At 46.2% G+C, this 15836-nt stretch overlaps 1 protein-coding gene and 1 long non-coding RNA gene across 2 annotated transcripts; both read left to right on the plus strand.

The window, feature by feature from the left end:
- On the plus strand, positions 1 to 9381 carry LOC136700236 (protein mono-ADP-ribosyltransferase PARP10-like). Its single transcript, XM_066675518.1, has 7 exons — positions 1 to 187; positions 1315 to 1557; positions 2224 to 2457; positions 5340 to 5710; positions 7608 to 7703; positions 8965 to 9165; positions 9364 to 9381. Exons 1-7 carry the CDS (start codon positions 1 to 3, stop codon positions 9379 to 9381), a joined length of 1350 nt encoding a protein of 449 aa, XP_066531615.1.
- A 90-nt stretch (positions 9382 to 9471) lies between these two features.
- LOC136700387 (uncharacterized) lies at positions 9472 to 14581 on the plus strand. The gene is made up of 5 exons (XR_010803742.1): positions 9472 to 9529; positions 9938 to 10025; positions 11135 to 11208; positions 11529 to 11632; positions 12824 to 14581. It is a non-coding gene; the product is annotated as an uncharacterized lncRNA (long non-coding RNA).
- Positions 14582 to 15836: the final 1255 nt, after the last annotated feature.

The raw sequence follows: 15836 nt of genomic DNA on the forward strand, positions 1-15836 counted from the left end.
ATGTGTGATTCTGGTGACGAGAACCTGGAGGAGAGGACTGTGGAGGTTTTGGAAATCCCTGACGATGTGGACGACGATCTGCTGATGCTTTACTTCGAGAACAAGCGCTCTGGAGGAGGGAGCCTGGTGTCTCTGGACAGAGAGGGGAACAGAGCTGTGCTGGTCTTTGTTGTTATGCTGAGGGTGAGTAAGTGTAATTTGGAGCATGGGGTTTGCAGGGTTTTGTTACATATTTACATCTCTTTCTCTTTCTCTCTCTTTCTGTCTCTCTCTCTCTCTCTCTTTCTGTCTCTCTCTCTCTCTCTCTCTCTTTCTCTCTTTCTGTCTCTCTCTCTCTCTGTCTGTCTGTCTCTCTCTCTCTCTCTCTCTCTCTCTCTCTCTCTGTGTCTCTCTCTCTCTTTCTCTCTCTCTCTCTCTATTGGCTGCCTCTCCCTTCAGGGTGTCTTTTAGCTAAAATTTAAGGATTGGGCATTTAAAACTTTAAATGCCATGCCACATTAAATCTACTGCCACCTTATACCAGTGGTACCTTAAATCTTTTGCTACCTTAAAACCATTGATACCTTGTTTTAAATGATAACTAACAAATATTATGGTCACATTACAAACCACATTTATTAATTCTGCTTTGGGCTCAGGGCAGATTGGTCAGTCTTCACAGTTCACATTCATTAATATAAGGGCCATGTCTCTGTCTGTAATGTGAACAAATCTATCCCTGAAACAACACTGATACGTTTATGTGGCTCTGCCTCAAGTAGGTCCCTAAGCCCCGTGCAGTGCACAATGTAGGACCTCAAAATGACAGCTTCTTTACTCAAGCACTGTGCAGCTGTGTAACACACATCTGTTTATATTCAGCTCATAACTCTGCACAGATTCTTTTCTAACACTAAGTGTGTTATTTTGATGCAGAAGTAGTTTCATCTCTCATGGTGTGCACTATGTAGTGAGCCTGGAGCCGTTCGAGACACAGCTGACAGTCAAGGCTGGTCCTGACCGATGACCACAGCATGTGTATGGTGAAAAAAAGAGACACGAAATCTGATTCATATTGCACTCCACAAATCAAATACAAATCCGATCTAGGAGCGCGGAGGAATCTGTATTGAAAAGACTGAATTTGACATGTTCACATTGCCCTGAAAAAACAGATCTGTGTCATATTAAGGCAAATCAATCAGGTTTGATTAACCTTTGCCTGGTGATGTGAACGCAGCCCCAGTGTTCTCCTCCAAGCACGTCGAACTAAATATAATAAATAACCAGAGAATTTTGGGTAAATGTTTTAACGTGTTGCTTTGTCTTCACTAGTCGCTGCGAGGGTTGTATCCAATAACTCCCACACTCTCAATGATGAACCACTAAAAGTGCGGAGGAAGCCCCCTACGGATTCTGGGAAGTTCCTGCTGCGGGGGCTCTCCCCCAGAACCAGCCTGGATACGGTGGAGCTGTATGTGGAGAATCTCACTGTACTGGATTCAGAGGATTATTCTCTGTTCCCATCGGCTGGAAAAGACCTGGTTCTGATTCACCTCCAAAAACCTCTCTCTCAGGGTGAGTTACTAAAACTCACACTTACATCAGCAGAGGACCAGTCATTCATTCATTCATTCATTCATCTTCTGTACGCACTTCATACTGATCCAGATCCTACACAGAATCATGGGGCACAAGGCAGAAACACACCCCGACAGGGCACCACACACTCACCCAGTCACTCACACCTGTGGACAGTTTCACACACTCACCCAGTCACTAACACACTCACCCAGTCACTCACACCTGTGGACAATTTCACACAATCACCACAATTGGATTGTGACTCAAACACTCACCCAGTCACTCACACACTCACACCTGTGGACAATTTCACACACTCACTCAGTCACTCACACCTGTGGACAGTTTCACACACTCACCCAGTCACTCCCACCTGTGGACAGTTTCACACACTCACCCAGTCACTCACACACTCACAAATGTGGAAAATTGCCCACACTCACCTAGTCACCCTAGGTGTGAGTGTCTGGGTGAGTTGTAATTCTGAGTAGTATCCAGACCCACCACAGCCCTGAACCACATGAATGAATGAATGAATGAATGAATGAATGAATGGGCTGTGTTACAGTGATCCTGTGTCTGTGAAAGGTACTATATCAATAACACAACCCACCAGTGCTGCTCTGAGTCGTATTGTAACGTGTTGTTGTGCGGTGTCAGATTTTCAGAAGCTTTGTGAGAGAGTGTCCAGAAAGACGCTGGACGGAGCGAAGATCACCGTGGAGCAGGTGGAGCGTCCGGACTCTGTGCTGGTGGAGAATGTGCCCCCTGGTGTTACGGAGGATGATCTGATGCTGTATTTTGAGAGCAGTCGTAGTGGAGGGGGAGAGGTGATGGAGATCAGCAGGATTTCAGCTGGAGGACCCACCAAGGTCACCTTCAAAGATATGGAATGTGAGTCGCTCTGATTTAGATGAATTATGATACTGCACCTCATAACTCAGCTCTAGGCCTGGTGTTGACAAATTAGCCAAGAGTTCATCTGTAGCTCCTAATATTTAGCCCTAAACCTGGTCTCTACACTGTAAATTCTAGATGCTCATCTCTAAACCATAGGCTGTAATATCTAGATCTTTAATTCTAGAGATTTCATAGATAGGGGTTAATCCTAGTCTGGAACTGTATTCTCCTTTCAATGGAAATCCACAATTCAACATGCTGTGTACACCAGGAGGACTAATTGTAATCCCTGTCTGGGAACCATCCATATCTGGATTACACACCCATATTCCAGATCATAGACCTAAATTCCCATAAACACTCAGTATTCTAAACTCTAGATCCTAGACTCTACACTCCAGGGTCTAGATACTAGATACAATGATCCAGATGCTCAACCCTATATCCTAGACTCTACATTCTAGATCCTAACTCTAGATCATATACTTTATATTCTAGATCCTAGACTCTGCACTCTAAATCCTAACTCTAGATCATATACTCTACACTCTAGATCATAGACTCTGCACTCTAGATCCCAACTCTAGATCATAGACTCTAAACTCAGATAGACTCTGCACTCTATAGACTCAGATGCTCAACCCTAGATCCTAGACTCTACATTCTAGATCCTAACCCTAGATCCTAGACTCTGCACTCTAAATCCTAACTCTAGATCATAGACTCTGCACTCTAGATCCTAACTCTAGATCATAGACTCTACACTCTAGATCATAGACTCTAGATCATAGACTCTACATTCTAGGCAAGGCAAGGCAAGGCAAGTTTATTTATAGAGCACCTTTCATACAGAAGCAATTCAAAGTGCTTTACAGAAAAAGAAATTACATTAAAAGCCAGAGTAAAATCATAAATTCCAATAAGACAATTACATAAAAAGAGTAAAATGATTAAAATGATTAAAACAATTTAAAATGACAATAAATGAAAAGAAATAAAAGAAATAAAATGCCGTTACAGAAAAGTGCAGAATATTTTAAACTGAGGTGTAAGCCTGCTCAAACAAGAGAGTTTTAAGTCTTGATTTAAATGTGTCTAACGTTGGGGCACTTCTAATATTCTCAGACAGCTGGTTCCATTTAAAAGTGGCATAGTAGCTAAATGCTGCCTCTCCATGTTTAGTTTTGACCCGAGGCAGGACTAACTGACTAGTTCCTAAAGATCTGAGATCTCTGCTCGGCTCATATCTCTGTAGCAGATCTGATAAATACGCTGGTCCTACCCCATTGAGACATTTATAAACCAGTAATAACACCTTAAAGTCTATTCTATAACAGACTGGTATCCAGTGTAAGGATTTGAGGAGGGAGGTGATGTGATCTCTTCTTTTGCTCCGAGTGAGAACTCTGGCAGCTGCATTTTGAATCAGCTGAAGCTGTTTAATGGTCTTTTTGGAAGTCCAGCTAAGAGACCATTACAGTAATCAATCCTGCTAGAAATAAAAGCATGGATAAGTTTCTCCAGCTCTGGTTTAGTCAGAAAATCTCTAATCTTACTGATGTTCTTAAGATGGTAAAATGCTGATCTAGTAACCGCTTTAATATGACTACTAAAACTGAGATCTGAGTCCATTGATACACCAAGGTTGCGAGCCAGTTCTTTAGATTTGAGGGCTCTCGAGTCCAGATACGTAGCCAATCTTTGTCTCTCAGTGCTATTCCCAAATAGTATAATCTCAGTTTTATCTTTATTCAGCTGCAGAAAATTGTGTCCCATCCAGTTTGTGATGTGTTCAAGGCACTTGCTTAATAAGTCAACTGGGCCAGAGTCGTTTGGGGACAGGGCCATGTAAATCTGAGTATCATCTGCATAGCTGTGATAGGACAGCCCATAGTTCTGTAGAATCTGGCCAAGAGGAAGCATATATAAATTAAATAAAAGTGGACCAAGAATAGAGCCCTGGGGGACACCACAGGTTACTGGCATGTTCTCTGAAATATTATTTTCTATTTCTACAAAGTAGTTCCTGCCTTCCAGGTAAGAAATGAACCACTTCAGGACTGTTCCTGAGAGTCCAACCCAGTTTGCGAGTCTATCTATAAGAATCTTATGGTCAATGGTATCAAAGGCAGCACTAAGGTCAAGAAGTAATAGAAGAGATACCTTTCCAGCCTCTGTATTTAAGCGGATGTCATTAATTACCTTGATTAGAGCAGTCTCAGTGCTGTGATTAGACCGGAACCCGGACTGGAATTTGTCTAGGCTACTGTTTATGGACAAGAAACCAGTGATTTGCCTGAAAACTATTTTCTCAATGATTTTGCCCATGAACGGTAGATTAGAAATTGGCCTGTAGTTACTAGATCATAGACTTTACACTCTAGATCCAAGACTCTACAGTCTGGAATATTACATTTAGGCCCTAAACTCTTAATGTCATACTCCAAGCTTTAGAACCTAGAATCACTAGGGGTGGTTTCTCAGACAGGGATTAAGCTTAGTCCTGGACTACACAGCATTTTGGATTGTGCTTTTTTCCATTGAAAGGTGGATATAGTCCAGGACTAGACTTAAACCTTGTCTGGCAAGCCACTCCTATGTTCTTGATACTAACCTTTATATCTAAAGGTCCTAAACTCTAGATCCTAGACTTTAAACTAGATTGCAACCTCTAGATCATAGACCCTACCTTCTAGATCCAAAAGTCTAGACCTTACACCATAGACATTAAAATAGGTGGTGGTTTCCCAGACAGGGATTAAGCCTAGTCCTGGACTACACAGCATTTTGGATTGTGATTTTCCATTGAAAGGAGGGTATAATCCCTGACTGGGAAACTGTCTCTAGATCCTAAACCCTCCCTCCTCTGTGTCCAGGTGTGGACCGTGTGCTGCAGAAGTCTCACAGACTGGAGCAAGTGGAGCTTATGGTGAAGCCATTCTTCTCCTTTCTGGAGAAGGGAATCCGCACTGTTTCTGATGTTGGGGTGGAAGAGGAGACGGAGGAGACAGAAGAGACTGGAGAAGACCACTCGGACCAAGACCCTGTAGACTGCCACATTCCGATCAGTGACCACAACATTCTGCAGCTGATCAGGGCCAGTAACCTTCAGGATGAACTCAAAAGAACGTACCCCGGGTTTGAGGTCAGTGTGGAGCAGGACGGCGTGAATATCAAAGGCTCAGGCCGCCGCAGAGCTGAAAAAATCAAATGCAAAGTGCTGGACCGATTAAGCCGCTTCTCCCAGGTGCGTCTGCGTCTTCATGTTCAGACAGTGCAGATTCTATATAGAGTTGTGGATAACAGTAGCGATGATCAAATGCAAGCAGCTGTACTGCTGAATCTGTTACCGCAGCAGGTAGTGTCCCTCTCACACAGCTCCAGGGTCCTGGAGGTTGTGTGTTCAAGTTCCGCTCTGGGTCTGTGAGGAGTGTGGTGTGTTCTCCCTGTGTCTGCGTGGGTTTCCTCCGGGTGACTGTCTGTGAGGAGTGTGGTGTGTTCTCCCTGTGTCTGCGTGGGTTTCCTCCGGGTGACTGTCTGTGAGGAGTGTGGTGTGTTCACCCTGTGTCTGTGTGGGTTTCCTCCGGGTGACTGTCTGTGAGGAGTGTGGTGTGTTCTCTCTGTGTCTGCGTGGGTTTCCTCCGAGTGACTGTCTGTGAGGAGTGTGGTGTGTTCTCCCTGTGTCTGTGTGGGTTTCCTCCGGGTGACAGAGTAACTCTGATCATCAAAATAAAATGTGATCATTTAAATCATAACAGTAGGGTGAGAAGATCTGAGACGGTGTAAAAGAGGTGTGGGGGGGGTCCCTCTCGCCCCTCGCTGCCGTTGTATTCTTAGCTGAACCTATGTGTGCTTTTAGGTCCTTTACACCTTTATTTCCTACACAAAACATGGGAATTTCTTTTTTAATTCATCCGAGAACTTACATTTACGTTTCGGCATAGCTCCTCGAGATGAGGGTAGGTACATGAGCTTTGCCTGACGTAAACAAGGACTACTGACGTGCAGACTGACCAATTAAATGTTTACAGAGAAGGTTATCGACCAATAACGGTAGCGCTACAGTCAGACCGTCCAATCAGAAGACTTTAGGCTACTTCACCACGCCCCCTTCTCACTCAAGCGAACCAATCGGAGTAGAGGAGGGCGGGACTAGTTTGTGAAGGAAACTTCTCGAAGTTCTATGTACGCTCTAGAAAAACAAAATCCCGGACGTTTGTGAAATTCCGCCCGGACGTTTTTTTAAGTTTAAAAAAGAGGACATGTCGGGTAAAAGAGGACGTCTGGTCACTCTATATAACAGCGGTTGTGGAATAGGTTCAATACGTTAGTACACTGGGTTCTGAGCAGATCAGAGTCCTGTGTTCTTTAGATCAGTGTCTACGAGAGACAAACACGTTTGTTTTCACAGTAAAAGTTTTTTTTTGTTGTTTTTTAGACTGAACTACCTCAATATCTACATTGATGTCGTCGGACTATTTCAGCGTTTTAAAACAGTAAAGCACAGAGTATTCTTGTTTATGTAAAACCTCCCGTGTCTCTCCACTGCTGAGCTGCAACGTGGAGTGCGCATGCGCAGTCCGAAATAGCTTGGACACAGTTGTCACTTAAAAACTCATTACCCAATGGGAAGGCACCCCTGAGAAAACCCGCCCATGCGAGAGGTTTGTGCCAAAACTGCTCGCAAAACGCAGTGATCACACGCACAACACTGAGACCTCAGAGCTCACGCGCAAACGTCACGGAGCACAAAGGTCAGAGCTGGATATTATACCACGATCCTGAGCTGGATGAGGGCCACAGACAATGACTGAAAGGATCTTATTATCTTGTCTTTATCTAAACACAAAGAGCCGGTTTCACACACAGGGGTTAATCCTGGGCCTGGGCTCTGTCCTCTTTCAGTGGAGACTCACAGTTAAAAACGCAGTGTAGTCCAGGACTAGGCTTAATCCCTGTCTGGGAAACTAGCCCATAATATGTCTAATTTAAATTAAGACTAAAGGGAGAATGCACTTAGTACAGTTTTATTGTAGTTTCCCTGCACTGATTGTTTATTACTGTGTTCCTGTATTGTTTTGTTTCTGTGCTCCAATATTCTAATCTACTGTGTGTAATTATATATCTATCCTTTATCTTCGTAGGGTGTCAATCTCTACGTGAAGAACCTGAGCGATTGTATCGATGACGAACGTCTGCTAAAAGAGTTCTCACCTTTTGGGACCATCATCAGTGCCAAGGTACGAGTGGGTTTCTGAGACTGGAGATTTCATCAGGAATGTGCTGATCAAGGACTACAGGGGCTGTGGCTGCAGACAGTGAGGAGAAGCAGAGGAGCAGCAGACTAACCGCCCTGTCCTCAGCTTCTCACAGTTGTCTGGAGCCAGAGCTGGGTCCAGTGGTCCGCCGGGGGCTATGAGTCACAGCTCTCACCACTGAAGCTTTCACATGAAGAGACACAATGACTTCTCCTTCTCCACAGTGGAGCTCAGTTCTGTTTCTTAAAGAAACCCCACAGCAGTGTTCTCTCCCTGTGTAAACAGCCCTGTTCAGAACGCCCTCTTTCAGCACCTGTTCCTTTAAATGATAATGAGCCGCTCTCTGTTCACCCCGACCCCGAGCGCACAGCAGTGAGGAGCGAGGAGCAGAAGCTCTGGTTTTTAGCCGTTTTCACTCTGTTCTCTTTCTTCTCCGTTTTTACTCAGTGCTCTTATTTCTCCGCGGTCGTTGTGTCTGTTTCACTGAGTTTAACCTCGTCTTTGTGCTCTGACATAAACACGGGTCCAGCGCTGTGATTGGACAGACTCAGACGAGGGGGCGGGGCCATTCTAAAGTCTCTGCACTTGACGTCAGAAGCGAAGCAGAATCAGAACGACTCGTTTTATCCCGTGTTTTCAGACTCAGGCAACGAACAGGAAACTGATTGGGAGGGTCTTGTTTCACAGTGTGTGGGTTGGTGGACTCCAGATCCACACATTAATGTGAACATGCACCGAGGCAGGAATTTATTTTATAATATGTAATTTTAACTGCTTTTTTCTTTAAGCATTTGTTTTATGTTGTGTCAGAGCATGTTCTCTCTCTCTCTCTCTCTCTCTCACTCTCGTTCACTTTCTCACTCTCTCTCACTTTCTCTTTCTCTCTCACTCACTTTCTCTCTTTCAATCACTCACTTTCTCTCTTCTTTCACCTTCTCTCTCTCTCTCTCTCTCACTCTTTCTCTTTCTCTCTCTCTCACACTTTCTCTTTCTCTCTCTCTCTCTCTCTCTCTCTCACCTTCTCTCTCTCTCTCACTCTCGTTCACTTTCTCACTCTCTCTTTCTCTCTCACTCACCTTCTCTCTCTCTCTCATTCTCGTTCACTTTCTCACTCTCTCTTTCTCTCTCACTCACTTTCTCTCTCTCTCAATCTCACTCACTCACTTTCTCTCTTCTTTCATCTTCTCTCTCTCTCTCTCTCACTTTCTCTTTCTCTCTCTCTCTCTCTCTCTCTCTCCTCCAGGTTATGATGAATGGAGGCCGCAGTAAGGGCTTTGGTTTTGTTAATTTCTCGTCTCTTGAAGCTGCCCTCAAAGCCATGACGGAGATGAACGGTCGCGTGGTGGAAAATAAGATTCTGTGCGTGAATCTGGCTCAGAAGAAAAACGAACGCCAGGCTCTGCTCAGCCACCAGTACGCACAGAACCACGCCCTCCGCCCCAGAGTGAGCATCAGAAACGAACACACACAGTGTGTCCAGCGAGTGCTTTCACCACGTTACTACACACACCGTAACTGCACACGTTCAGGACAGACATAAAGAGGCCAGGGATGAAGTCAGGGTCCCTCTCTGCTTGTCCTTCTTCTGTAGTTTTGATCTTCTCTCATCTGTGTGCTCTGATTTCCCACCTGTCTCTTTTAGCCACGCCCACACCTGTGAGCCTGGGAGTCATGTGACTGCGCTTACAGGTGTAGCCTCTTCCCTCTGTTAATATAAGGCCTGTCCTGGTGGTCAGTGTTTGCTGCTCGTGTTGTGTGGTAATGCTCTTGTGTATGTGCTTCTGCTCTGTGTGAGTCACAGGTGAAAGGTGAGTCAAAAACATACAGAAATAAAAAAGACATGGACATTAACCTCCAGAGTATGGCCCCGATAAAATACACAAAATTTGACAAATGGAAATCCTTTGTCTTGTCTCCCCTGTACCCTGCATGACTGAGGGGTGTGTGTGTTATTTTACCCTGATTTACTGTGTTTTCTCTTTCTCTGTCTGTCTCTCTCTCTCTTTCTCTGTCTCTCTCTCTGTTCTCTTGTGCTGTCTCTCTGTTTGTCTCTGTCTCTTGCTCTGTTCTCTCTCGTGCTCTGGCTCTTGCTCTGTTCTCTCTCGTGCTCTGTCTGAGGGGTGTGTGTGTGTGTTATTTTACCATGATTTACTGTGTGATTTATCTCTTGAAGAGGAAAGATTAAATCACATTTTTTGTTTGTTTTTTCTCTAAAGGTCAAAAGCAGAGGTTCGTTCCCCTCTCGTCCTCAGGCCCAGATCAGACAGAGCCCTCGCTGGAGTAGTCGCACTGCCGCAAATCCAGGTAAGAACCGAGTTTTTAATCACTTCAGTCAGATAATCAACAGGACACTGACGAGCTCTGCCTACAAATCGACGTAGTTCTGCTAGGCCTTTAAATGGACAGAATATCTCATGAGAACCTAATGAAGTTTAGCAACAAGAAAAGACTGAGTTAAGACTCTCTCCTGACCTCCTCACACCAGACGATCGTGATGATGGGAGCACACTGCTACTTCAGGAAGACTCAGATCGTTTTATTCACACTTGAACCCGCTTGAAAAGGCCGGCATTAGATGTAAACGAGTCGTGTGCACCACGTCTACTTTAGGTACAAAAACCTAAAGTATGCTTCTAGAAACTTGAAGTGAGTGGATTGAAGAAGTACTGGAATCGTTCACTACTCCTTCACTGATCTTAGTGATTAGTACATAACATAAACATGGGAAATACACCTTCACTTCACTTCTTCTTTGCTGTTCCTGTCCGGGGTCACCACAGCAGATCAACCACAATCCACACCGTCGATCTGGCACAGTTTTTACCTTCAATGCCCTTCCTGACGCAACCCTCCCTTTTCACCCAGGCTTTACGATGGGCACTGCAACACGAAGCACTTCAGTGGCTAGTTGCACACGCTCACACCTACGGACAATTATGAGTCACTAATCCACCTACCGACAGGAGTTTTTGGAACGTGGGGGGAAACAGGAGCACCTGGAGGAAACCCACACAGACACAGGGAGAACACACCACGCTCCTCACAGACAGTCACCCGGAGGAAACCCACGCAGACACAGGGAGAACACACCACGCTCCTCACAGACAGTCACCCGGAGGAAACCCACACAGACACAGTGAGAACACACCACACTCCTCACAGTCACCCGGAGGAAACCCACACAGACACAGGGAGAACACCCCACGCTCCTCACAGACAGTCACCCGGAGGAAAGCCACACAGACACAGGGAGAACACACCACACTCCTCACAGACAGTGTGTCATAATTTAGCAGATAACCAGAGTCTATATCTGAACGGTTGGAGACATTAGAGTCTCTTAAGTGTTGTCTGTGGTGAATTAACTGTCGATCTCTCTCTCTCTCTCTCTCTCTCTCTCTCTCTCTCTCCAGGCGTCCAGGGCTGGCCTAGATTCACGAATCCAGCATCTCCTAGGGTCTCAGAATGATGCATCATCAGAGAGGAGGTGAGATCTCACCACCTCATCTCTGCTGTTCAGCTTCTTTTTAGACCCTCAGATTCTTTTCTCAAGACAGACAGACACACACACAACTCCAAAGACACAATGCCTTACAACCAAAGCTCCAATGCAAGTCATATGTGTTTTGATGACCTTCACCGACTGTGATTGTTCTGGGTCCTCAGTGTTCTCCTCCAAGCGTGTTGAGCAGACTCTGCAGATTAGCTGCCGTAACTAACAGGAGGGATTGACTATGACAAATTTGGGCAGAAGGAATTGAACTGTACTCTATATTCATTACCTGTGCTTCTCTCTGTTCTCTTCAGCTGGACACATGAGGGCTCTACGTCCCCCGCAGTATAGACACCCATCAATCGTAGAGACGCAACAGCTGAACGTCAGCGCTCTGCCTGAGGACTCACTGATGCAGGTCAGAGTTTATTCACCCCTGACTGGGGTTTGTCTGCTCTAAGGGAGGCCCTCATTATCATACAGCTGAGAAATTACCAACAAACACTGCACAGGCAGAAAGTGTCAAAGGAAAAGTGGATGTGTGGTGTCCACCGTCCGTCCTTCGGTGAAAGTGTTGTTCTATATTGAGGAGGTAGTGTCTCTGTCACAGTTCCGGGTGACTGTCTGTGAGGAGTGTGGTGTGTTCTTGCTGTGTCTGCGTGGGTTTCCTCCGGGTGACTGTCTGCGAGGAGTGTGGTGTGTTCTCCCCGTGTCTGCGTGGGTTTCCTCCGGGTGACTGTCTGTGAGGAGTGTGGCGTGTTCTCCCTGTGTCTGCGTGGGTTTCCTTCGGGTGACTGTCTGTGAGGAGTGTGGTGTGTTCTCCCTGTGTCTGCGTGGGTTTCCTCCGGGTGACTGTCTGTGAGGAGTGTGGTGTGTTCTCTCTGTGTCTGCGTGGGTTTCCTCCGGGTGACTGTCTGTGAGGAGTGTGGTGTGTTCTCTCTGTGTCTGCGTGGGTTTCCTTCGGGTGACTGTCTGTGAGGAGTGTGGTGTGTTCTCCCTGTGTCTGCGTGGATTTCCTCCGGGTGACTGTCTGTGAGGAGTGTGGTGTGTTCTCCCTGTGTCTGCGTGGGTTTCCTCCGGGTGACTGTCTGTGAGGAGTGTGGTGTGTTCTTGCTGTGTCTGCGTGGGTTTCCTCCGGGTGACTGTCTGCGAGGAGTGTGGTGTGTTCTCCCTGTGTCTGTGTGGGTTTCCTCCGGGTGACTGTCTGTGAGGAGTGTGGCGTGTTCTCCCTGTGTCTGCGTGGGTTTCCTTCGGGTGACTGTCTGTGAGGAGTGTGGTGTGTTTTCCAAAAACAGGTTGGTAGGTGCATTAGTGACTCAAAAATGTCACCCTGTGAAGGACTGGTGCTCCCTCCAAGGTGTGTTCCTACCTTGTGCCCAGTGATTCTGGGTAGGCTCCGGACCCACCGTGACCCTGAACTGGATAATGATTACATACAATAAATGAATGAAAGCTTGGTTCAGTGATGGTACGGACACTAAAGTCTAATAAATACTGTCAAAATATCTTTTAAAATGAATTTGGGTTCAGATTGGTGTAAACTTTGTAGTGAAAATTGAACTGTGGAACTGACCGAATTATAATTTTATTGATTTATTTATTTTTGCAGGAGTACTACGTTTTGGACGTAGGAGGCACAATGTGAGGGAGTTGGAGTTAGTTAAAATCTACGATGGAAAAGGACCTCAAAAGCAAGACCAAGACGACATAGAAACAAGAACAAGGCACAGAGAAGTTACGTACACAGTTTTATATAAATATATTCACAATGCCCAACACAGACAGGGCTGAGACTGTACACACCACAGGACCACCACAGGGCCACGGGACACAACCAAGAACCCTTACTCACTGTAGAGAGGGAGGGGCTGGGGCCAAATCAAACCAATGCACATGGAGAGAGACGCACAGGGACTGGGAGAACAAGGCAAGACCAGGACAGAACAAGCCAGAGGAGGGCTAACAGTAACCAACAACATATCAAAAAGCTACCGTCTAAAATATGAAAGGTTGTGGAGAGAATCCACAGCTGGTTCTAAGATTTCTGAGCTTCCTCAGCAGCTGTCTGTTTAATTACTGAATACACACGTGTTTAAGGAGACAGTTAGCCACCATTGGGTTTCCAGTATTTTAGACTCTGTGTTCATCCACAGACACCGCAGCTCTGAACATCACCCTTCAGTCCTGCGGCTCGTCTCCTTTTAAAAACAGTGATGCCACAGCCATCCGTAAGTCCGGGTCTTCACGAGAGCCCAGCTCTGTGGGGGTACGATGGCACGTACACACTCTCTCCTCATCACAGCGCCACGAAGCCCAGGTGTGTTCTCCCAGGCTTAGCACATCTGGACAGTTAGTGGCCTCCTCTGAGTGTGTGGAGCTGCAGTTCCAGTCCTCAGCAACAGAGCGATGAGAAAACTCAGAAATCTTAATGGATCACTTCATTACAGTGTTGTCACTGGTGGGAAAACAGACGCTTGCACAGGGCTCCTGAGTCTTAGCCTCGCTTTTACAGCAGTGACAACACGAGCCGCTCAGAGTCCTGAATAACACACAAATAAAGAACAAAATAATAATATACACACAATCCTTACAGATAAAACCAGTCAAAACATGAGTTCTGAGGGTTCCTTTAATTATTATTAACGTTAATAATGAATAATCATTAATAACACGTGTGGACACTCAGTAATTGTTCAGATTCGTTTCAGAATTCATAAGAAACACCCGGGAAACAACATGAACGTATTAATAATATTCAAACTTTAAAACCTGGGTCTAAAAGTGCATTTAAAAGAAAACTAGATTAAAAAAACGGTTCTTTATCACGTACAGAACACACCCCTCCCCCACAGCACCACCTCCTCCAGCACCTCCAGGTTCTTCATGCACTTATAAAAATTAAAATCAATAAAAATCCGTGATCTCAGCAGTCGGTAAAACCCTTAAAACCTCTCTCTGTGTCCTGCTCCAGCTTGTGTTTCCGACTGCTGGAGACGGCCTGTTTCACCTGATCAAGGATACGATTCAACAGTTGGCCCTTGGCCCGGTCCTTCCTCGTGTTTTTAAAACCCAGGATAAAAGTGTGCGCAGTAAAAATCACATTAAAAGCCGTAAAAACTGTTTGTAAAAACCTCAAAAAGGGGACGTAGCTTAAACATCTCATAAAAGTGTCCCTCTGAGAGCAGAAAGGACAAACTAGTGCTACCTCAGGGTTTAAAACAGAGATAAAAGAGTTGACAGGTAAAATCCCATGTAAAACCCTCCACTGGAGGTCAGCAGCTCTTTTAGTTAACGGAGGTTTGTACAACGCTCTCCACTCGGGCTTTACATCATCATTCAGAGACAGAACCTCCCTCCACGGCGTGTCCACCCTCCCATTCAGTCTCTTTTTATTCAGAACTGTAGGACTCCCCCTCACAGTGCTGCAGGTCAGGAGCCAGGGGTCGTCCTCCGCAGGTCTAGTCACCCCTGCACCGTAGTCCTTCAGCAGCTCGAGTTCCTCGGGGGTCATCGCTGTCCTCCACTTACAAAGAAGCAGAGACACAACACGCAACGACCTCAGCCCTAACCCTGCAGTCAGGCTCTCTGCACAAACAAGGTCAGGGCCAGCAATGTCCACCAGGTGGTGCAGTGTAGTGACCCCCAAAAAAAAACCGGACACTCAGTGCAGGAGTCGACGCGCCTGATACGTCCAGCCGGGCGCCGTGAAGCAGAGCTTCCTCTAGCAGCCAGTGCAGCGTTGTACTCTCCTTTAACCTTAAAAAAAACCATCCATATTTTAAAAAGCAGATAAACCTGCAGTTTCCAGTGACTTTGAGTTCATTAAAAACAGGGTCCTGTCCAGCTCCAGGCCTCCCACTGTGTGCAGGATCCTGCAAGCCAGCGAGGAGTCTTTGTATGAACTGGAGGCGGAAGGCAGCCCCCCTGCTGGCTAAATGAATGAGCCCCTGCCTCCCTCATCCTTGGGAAGATGAAGAACCCAGTGAAGTCGATCCCAAAAAGAAATCCACCAGCAGAGCTTGGAGCTTGGAGATTGGCCAGCAGGCCTGGTGGGGGATCGACTCACGCCAGTTTATACCACAGGGAGGACGCAGCCAGGTTGTTGATGATGAGAACTCTACCTCGGTATGACATTTGAGGGACCAGCCACATCCATCTGTTCAGTCTTCCCTTCACCTTCTCCAGCACACCATCCCAGTTCCTCTCTTCAATACCACTGTCCCCCAAATGCACACCAAGGTGTTTAAACCCGTCGTCCTCCAGGCCAGTCCATCAGAGTCTGGGTTCTTCACCTTCCCAGTCCCTGAGTAAAACCGCTCTTGGCCCACTCTTGGCCCAATTCACCTTCACAGAGGAGTCATCTCCATAAGCTGAGACACGTATTGGGGCGGTGCAGTTCGGAACATAAAAACCCTCCAGTCCCTCCCTCAGCTCAGTGCAGAGCGAGTATAACATTCCCGACAGTGAACAGCCCTCCAGAGTCACATCCCCCTAAAAATGAGCGCACAAACCACCGTTAACCTTCAGCACACTCTCAATGTCACCGTACAGAACCTTGATCATGGCACGAACCCAAAGCTCTCCAGAACCTTTCAGAGGTACCCGTGTTCAACCCCCGGTCA

This window comes from Hoplias malabaricus, chromosome 6, assembly GCF_029633855.1.
Source record: "Hoplias malabaricus isolate fHopMal1 chromosome 6, fHopMal1.hap1, whole genome shotgun sequence".
Taxonomy (NCBI): domain Eukaryota; kingdom Metazoa; phylum Chordata; class Actinopteri; order Characiformes; family Erythrinidae; genus Hoplias; species Hoplias malabaricus.